Below are 8,601 nucleotides of genomic sequence, written 5' to 3' on the forward strand. Positions count from 1 at the left end.
CCGAGCACTCTTGCATCATGCCTGTAAAATGGGCCATATGTTATAAACGGAAGCAACTAAATATCATAAACGGAAGCATGATTCTCTCATAGGTCTTCTAATTAGAAATAAAATAAGGTTTTGGTAGTTTCAATTTCTATGCATTTTAGGAAAAACGTTGGCCTCAAATTGAGCTTATCCACAACAAATTAATATTGACCATCAGGAGTAATGAATATGCGTAATTTCATTCTTATTTTTTGTGAAGGGTCGGATTTCCATCAGTCACTAACCAATATTGCCCTATTAATTTCGGACGGGCGGATTAGTGTTTGCGTTGGATAAGTTAGAAAATCGGGTATTTTTAAACTAATAGATGGATATATTTAACTCTAACCAATAGTTATGTCATAGTTTTGGCCCTTTTCTATTTATTTAATTGGATTGGACCAGTAATAAAATGATTTCTGAAATTTTTTAAAAAAATTAAGTGAAGTTGACCGTAAATAAGTCAAAAAGATGTGCGCATTTTCCCATTTTCCGTAAATTGAAATGGAAGACATGAAAATTAAAAAGATCCAAATCATGGCAAATAGAGGATTCTGTATTTATCAACTCTAGATCAGTGTTTTAAAAGGCATTTTTGGGACTCGCCCCTGGGCGGGGCACTTGCAAAACGCCCTGGGTTTCATGTATGAGGTTTAGTTCTGTGAGGCTTACGCCCTAAACACGCGTAACGCCCAACGCTCGGGGCTCGCCTAACAGTTCTAACGCAAATCACGTGTCGAATTTCCTAATTAATATCGTTGACCTTCAAAATTCTTTAATAAATTAATGATAAAAGTTCTATTCATCGATAGAAATATGAAGATTGAACATAACTCTAATAATGAGACATAGTATTGCGAATTTATATCTTCACTTGTTATTGGTCGTGTCTTAGTTCATTTGTCCCTTCTTGTTATACACTTTTATTAATTTGATATCTTAAACTAATTTGTATTTATTCATGAAGGAGTAATATTTTAATTATCGTACTAATAAGATTTTATTAATTATTTACTTTTAGGAAGGTAAAATGTGGAGTTTGATCATTTTTTTAAAAAGAAATAGTAAGTTTTTAATTATTTGAAAGTTAAAGACGTTATACGTGATTTGTATGCATTAGTTGTACTTAAGAATCATGTTAGATATTTTTTTTTATGAGTTCCTTTAATTTTCTTTTAGTTTTTAACTTTTAATTTATATTTTATATTTTTTTGTGTTATTATGTTATTTTATTAATTTATAAATTAAATTTTTTAAAGATCCATGTGGCTTACGCCCCCCTCCTCGTGCCTCCAGGCTTATGCCTTGCCCCATATCAAGTAAAACGCCTCGTCTCACGCCCTCGCCTTTTAAAACATTGCTTGTAAGTAGCATATAATAGATTGTCTGACTAGTTTTTTGTGGGGATGAAGTGTGTATATATATATATATATATATATATATGAAATATATAAAATTGAAGAAAACTATAAATATATGAAATAAATATATATATATATTTCATATATTTATAGTTTTTTTTAATTTTTATGTAATTTTAATTGTTTATAAATATTTACTGTTATTATATTATTTTATAAAATATTAAAAATTAAATATTTATGGTACTTAACCATGTCTCGGGCGCATATGTAAAACGCTTAACCCTCTTAAAACGCTGCTCTAGATGTCTGGGTTTCTCAACAATGGCGTTAAGCATCTCCTTCACGTTTATCGCTTCAGATTTCATGTCTTTTACTCAACAGCTGCTGCCGCAACTTCCCAAACCGAATTCTTGGTAGAAACACTAGTGAACTCACTTGGCTTCTCCCAACGAGAAGCCCTTTCTACAAGTGCCAAGGTAAGTCGCTTGAGACCCAGAAATTATAACCCTAATTCAGTGCTCAATTTCTTGGAACACGTCGGTTTAGACAAGACCCATATCAAAAAGGTTGTTTCTTCAGTCCCCACATTGCTGCTTTGTGATGTAGATAAATACCTTAAGCCCAAAATTGAAACTCTTAAAGAAGTTGGGTTATGTGGGTCAGAGGACCTTGTCAAAATCATCAAAAACAGTGGATGTTATTTCAGCACTAGGGTAGGGTGTGCTATCAGACAAAATGTTGATTATCTTCACACCCTATTATTTAATGATGATTTTGTTGCTAAGATCATTAAGAGGCATCCTAATGTATTTTTTAGTTATGCATTTCATGAAGTAATGCCACCCAATATATCATTGCTGCAAAATCTTGGGTTTTCAAGTGTTGATATAGAGAAGCTTATGCTTTGGAATCCTAGAATTTTGACACAAAAGGCTGAGCGCCTCAAAGACTTAGTGGATCGAGTAGAAAAAACTTTCTTTCTTTCTCGCGATTGCAACATGTTCATACATGGGGTTTATGCACTTGCATGGCTTGACGAGTTGACGGTGAAAAAGAGATTAGAAATCTTCAGGAGCTTCGGGTGGTCTGACTCGGATATTTTTACATTGGTCCAAACATGTCCTCTCTGTTTGACAAAATCCGAAGCTAAGATAAAAAATGCATTAAATTTTTTAATGAAGGAACTTGGATATGAGTCTCATTACCTGGCTTCTCATCCCACGTTTTTGACATGTAGCTTGGAGAAAAGAGTTCTGCCTAGACATAATGTTTTGAAGCTACTCAGCCAAAAGGAGCCGACAAAGTGTAGTCTGAACCTTTATACTGCTGTGATATGTTCTGAGTCGAAGTTCTTAGAAAGATATGTGCTTCCTTTCAAGGATGAAATGCCTGAGGTCTATGATTTGTACATCAAAAGTAGAATGTAAGAGTCTGAAGACACTGACAACAAAGCATTCTTTGTGTGTAAAGTAGAATGTAGGAGTCTGAAGACACTGACAACAAAGCATTCTTTGTGTGTAAAGTAGAATGTAGGAGTCTGAAGACACTGACAACAAAGCATTCTTTGTGTGTTGAATTTTTCAACTTATATTGTTCATTCCTCTTCAAGCTTCTATCAAGTATCAAGCATATTACAACAAATTGACATGTTATTGCTGAATCTGTTGAAATCGAAGCATGATCATTCTCATTTCAGAATGAGTTTTAAGCGTTTTACCAACTTTATTGATATGTTGTTTCTTTTCTGTTTTTGAGCTCAAAGTTATTGTTGGCTCATATCTCATTGCTATCAAGGAGGCTAAATCATTATGTTTCTACATGGTTGTTCTTGTTGTTTTTACAAATGTGGCTATCTCAATCTGAATGACATGTATTAAATAAGACACACGATTGGAAACTATGGAATGGAAAAACTTTTCCTCATTTTGCATTCAATCGTTACACAATATTTATAATACAATGGTGTATCTATACAAGGACTCTAAGATATAGATACAAGAAGAGATTCTGAAAGAATTCTAGTTGCACAAGACTTCCGTAGGACTCTTAGAGATTGCAGGTTGTCCAATAACATGTTTTTTCTTGAATGCTTGTAGATTATGTTTTTGGTTCTTCTGTTTTCATGCATTGGGCATGATAGTATTCCGCCTAAAGCCCTATTGGACCTAGTGAAGTTCTTCTAGATTCTAGAGGTAGTATCTTGTCTCAGCTTTGGTTAATATGTAGGTATAGTAAGCAAAAGGTCAAGTGACAACCAACACTACTCAGCACAGATAAAGTATTCTTAAAACAAATTCTTACTCAGCACAGGAAAAGTACTACATGTTGCATGTAACCTGTGGTTGACAATTTTAAAAGAGATCATAGGCTATTGCCTTTTTTAAGCAGGGCCCAAGAAAAAAATGTGTTCCTTGAGATAAACGATACAAGAAACTTTAGGCTCAAATTATTCAGAAGATCATTTTTCACTGGTGTCAATATCATCTCTCTCTTTAATAACATGGTGGTGTGGACAAAACGTGGGCTTCAGTGAGCAAAGCTACTATGGTTAATGTTATCCGAGGCCAAGGCTTTACACCATCGTGACATGTTCTGAATCAAACTTCTTATAGTACGGTCTTTTAGGAATGATTTCATGATTCTGAGGTGCTTGATGTATACATCAAAGATAGAAGTGATCAGGAAGATTCTTTATGGTAATATGGAGTATTACTGCTATTTGGCATCTGATTGCTGACTGCTTATTTACTTATTTCTTTCGAATTTTCCTTGATGTTTCTTGATCCTGTCTAGAATATTTTCCTCTTTGTTGACTGCCTCTATTAATCAGTTATACTGGAAATGGAAGGTATTTGGATTTTCTTGTCCAATGATGCTTTGTAGTAAATGTGGAGAAAATAGTGAAAGTCTTATTTCTTTCCTTTGTTTATTTACCTATTCTATTAATCAATTTCTCAATGGTGATAGCTTCTTGTTTTTGGCCGAATTTACTGATGTTTGGCCAAAATGCTATATTTTTAGTACATTACTCGACTTACATGTTGTTAGTTTAGAGGTTAATTGTGCAACATTTGAGCTAAATTATGTTGTTTTATGTGTAGGAGCATCGGAAGATAAATACGAGTGAAAGTTCCACAAAAGAGGACAAAAATACGAGAAAAAAGCACAAAAGCACGAAGTACCCAAACCGTGCTACAGACCAGGCTTCGCGAGGTCTATAGCCAGCTTGACCGCGCTACAGACCAGGCTTCGCGAGGTCTATAGCCAGCTTGACCGCGCTACAGACCAGACTTCGCGAGGTCTATAGCAGGTTGACCGCGCTGTAAGCCTGGCTTCGCGAGGTCTATAGCCCGGTAATTAAAAGTCGCAGGTTAAAAGTCTCCAACCCGGATTTGGACTCAAGGACTTCAACCCTAGTCTATAAATACTCCCTAAACATGTCTAAGAGGGAAGGGATGTTTTTTTAGAGCAAATCCGACCAAAAATGGGGACATTATTGGAGAAGCAAGAAGGTTACGAGAACACTTGGAAGCAACGAATCACAAGAGTTTTCTCTTCCGTTCTTTCTTAATCTGTATTTTAATGCTTTCAATTATTATCATGATTGTTAGTATGGTTATGAGTAACTAAACTTTTCCATCTAGGGTTTGATGGAACCTTTTGAAGGATAATTTTTCTGTTGCATTTAATATAATTTTGCCGTTGGATTTTCTCTTCTTGTTCAACTACATGATTATTTTAGTTGATTGAAGGGCCCTCAATTGACTGTGTCTATTTAGTGTGTATTGCTTGGAAAATGGTACATATTTTGGTAGTTGTTAAACAACATCACTCCTAACGTATGTGAGGAATCAATACAAAGGGTTTAAAGGTGGGATTAGGAATAACAAAATCTTGGTGCGGTCTTAGTGAGCGGTGAATTAGTGTCAGCTAGCGTAGTTCGGAAGAATATGTCTAGTAAATTGTGATAGTTTTTCGGAAGAGAATTACGACACCCGAAGTACTCACAATCGGTAGAGAATACATAGGCGAAATTATAGAAGACGTAGGGGAAAGATTTCCGACAATTGGAGAAATCATAACTCTAGACCTCCTTAATCTTGTCTCCAACCCTTAGTATCCCTAGTTGTTAATCTACTAATTTAATTTGTTGGTTAATTAGATACAAGAATCTTAATATTTATGACTTAGGAATTGTTAGAGCTTGTCTTCTTAGTGATAGTAAACAGTTATAACTAAACCTTAGTTCTCTGTGGGATTCGACTCCGGACTTTTAGACCGGATTATATTTGCAGCGACTGTTTATCCTTTTTAGGAGTAAAGTTGGGCGTGATCAAATTTTGGCGCCATTGCCGAAAAACTAACGGTGTAGATGTAAGTGTACATATTGCTAGGTTTCAAGTTTGAAATTTATTTTTTTATATTTTGTTTTTATTCAACTTGTTGATTTGAGAAACATGACATCTTGAAATTATGGGAGCTTAGGTGTAACAACCCGACTTGTCGTTTTAAGAATTAGCGTCTCGTTCGGTGGTTTAAGACCTCGAGCAGTTTCACATTAGTATTATGACTTGCGTGTGCGGTCGAATTTGGCTTTCGGATGATTTATGATCAATTTGGAAGAAGAATTCTTATTTTTAGAAGCTTAAGCGGTAAGAGTTAACCGGAGTTTGACTTTTGTGTAACGACTCCAAAATGGAGTTTTGATGGTTTCAATAGCTCCGTATGATAATTTTGGTTTTAGGAGCGTGTCTGGATGTTGATTTGGAGGTATGTAGGTCGTTTTGGCATGAATTGGCGAGAGTTGAAAAAATGGAAGATTTTGAAAAGTTTGACTGGGAGTTGACTTTATTGATGTCGAGGTCGGATCCCTGTTTCGGAAATTGAAATAGGTCCGTACTGTCAATTATAACTTGTGTGCAAAATTTGAAGTCAATTCGGGTCTATATTTATAACTTAGGAATTATTCGAGTTTGTCTTCTTAGTGGTAGTAAACAGTTGTATATAAACCTTAGTTCTCTGTATGATTCGACTTCGGACTTTTAGACTGGATTATATTTACAGCGACCGCTTATTGATAGTAGGATATAATTATGTAGTTTAGCTACTATTTGCACTCTAACTTAGCTTCTCTTTATTGATATTTGAATGTTAAATGATAACAAATTGCTCTAATTAAGAACTTTATACTTTGCAGGAGCAATTCCGGGCTATGAGAACGTTAAAGAGTGTTTTGGATCTAATATGGAGCATTGAAGGCCAATTGGAGGTTAGCGCACTTAAAAAGAAGAAAGAAAAAAAATGCAGCAGAAAATCCTCCAGGTGCGAGGTCTATGCGCGACCGCTCACTGGGTCGCACATGTCAGGCAGAAACTGGCCAAAGTGCGCGATCGATGCGCGGCCGAGCACATGCTTCCGAGAAAAATCGTCCAAAGCCAATTTTGCAATTTGAGAGGCGACTAACATTGACCTATATGAAGCCCAGCTCGCCCAAAAAGAGGGTATCTCTGTTTTTAGAAGAACTTTGGAGGCAAGAACACAAAAGGAGCAAGACGTAGAATTCTCCTATGAGTTTTTCATCTTCTTCTTCTTAATTCCATTGTTGGTTATGACTTTTTATATTGTAATCGTACATAGTAGTATAAGTAGCTAAACCCGTCATCTAGGGTTGATGGAACTAATTGTTGGATGAAGTCTTGATTGCGTTTTGATATAATTGAGCCGTTTTTACTCTATAATTGTTCAACTATGTGTTTCTTGTGATTAATTAAAAGAGCCCTTGATTAATCGTGTCTAGTTGTCTAGTGTTGCTTGAGAAAGAACACTTGATTGGATTGTTGTTGAACAATGCCACTTTCGAGTAAGTTAGGAGATTAATTACTTGAATTTAAAAGCGGGATTAGAGATAATGAAGCTTTGGTGTGATATTTGTGAATTGAACAAATTGTCAACTAGAGTAGTTCGAGAGAATGATTCTAGTAAATTATCGTAATTGATCGAGAGATAAGTACGGTAAGCAAGAACTCTTCTTCTTTATAGAGTGTTACGGCGAGATTATAGCTAACGTGTCAGAAATTAATCTGATAATTGGAGAAATCAATATCTTTTACCCTTGAATTCAACTTCATTCTTGCTTATTGATAGTTTTTATTGTCATTTTTCCTTAGTTAAATAATTTCTATTAATTATCAAATAAAATCTTGAACTCTGAAAATTGTCTGAGCTTATCATTAGCGATACTAAAAGTTGTAGCAAATAGGTTAGTTCCCTGTGGGATTCGACTCTGGACTCTTGAACTGGATTATTTTTGCAGCGACCACTTAGTCCTTTTTATAAGGCATAGTTGGGCGTGACCAAATTTTGGCGCCGTTTCCGGTGAACTAACGGTGTTATTTATTACAACTTGGAAGAATTTCTAGAATTTTTAGTTTAGATCAATTTTCTGTGGTGTTAAAAATATTTCCATTGAAATTCTCACGTTTGAACTCTTCTGTGACTCAGGTGCATGCCTAGAAGCTCCTTGAGAACTGGTGAACTTTTTGAAGATCCGGAGAAAGCATTCAGGTCATTGAATCGGGCTAACAAGAAGGGCGAACAGATAAAACAAGACGAACAATTAGAAATTGAAATGGACGACGTCGAGAACGTCAACAAGAACAATAAGAATGATCGAGTTGACCCAAATATTGGAGTGGTATCACCTCTTGTGCTGGAAGCTGCTCTATATGATTGGGTGTAACCAACTGCTGATAACCTGGCGACCGCAATTGCAGCCCTTCCCATACAAGCAGAGACATTTTAAATTACCAACAACATGCTGCACTTGTTGCAGAATAAAGGGTTGTTCTATGGTTCGTACATCGAAGACCCACAATAACATCTGATGACCTTTCTATCAATTTGTGTCACTCAAAGACAACCAAATGTGACTCCTGAAGCAATCAAATTATTACTGTTCACATTCTCAGTGACTGGGGAGGCTCAAACTTGGCTGAATTCGCTCCCAATAAACTCCATTGCTACTTGGGAGGAACTACTCAAGCAGTTCTTAAACAAGTTCTATCCACCCAACAAAACTGCGAGGCAAATTGATGAGATATTGCAATTTAGGCAGAAACCGACTTAAACTTTACAGGAAACCTGAGAGAGGTTTAAGGGTATGCTAGTGAAGTGTCCACACCATGGCATTCCAGATCAGATGCTAGGACAA

General features: G+C 35.8%; 1 protein-coding gene across 1 annotated transcript; it reads left to right on the top strand.

The window, feature by feature from the left end:
• The first annotated feature begins 1,664 nt into the window (after window positions 1-1,664).
• LOC104121456 (transcription termination factor MTERF4, chloroplastic-like) lies at window positions 1,665-5,103 on the top strand. The gene is made up of 2 exons (XM_009633465.4): window positions 1,665-2,814; window positions 4,493-5,103. Exons 1-2 carry the CDS (start codon window positions 1,694-1,696, stop codon window positions 4,506-4,508), a joined length of 1,137 nt encoding a protein of 378 aa, XP_009631760.1. The 5' UTR covers window positions 1,665-1,693; the 3' UTR covers window positions 4,509-5,103.
• The last annotated feature ends 3,498 nt before the right edge of the window (window positions 5,104-8,601 follow it).

Source organism: Nicotiana tomentosiformis, chromosome 3 (assembly GCF_000390325.3).
Source record: "Nicotiana tomentosiformis chromosome 3, ASM39032v3, whole genome shotgun sequence".
NCBI lineage: Eukaryota > Viridiplantae > Streptophyta > Magnoliopsida > Solanales > Solanaceae > Nicotiana > Nicotiana tomentosiformis.

Bases quoted from the DNA above. Each gene is read 5' to 3' on its own strand.
- LOC104121456 (XM_009633465.4), top strand. From the start codon at position 1,694: ATGTCTGGGTTTCTCAACAATGGCGTTAAGCATCTCCTTCACGTTTAT.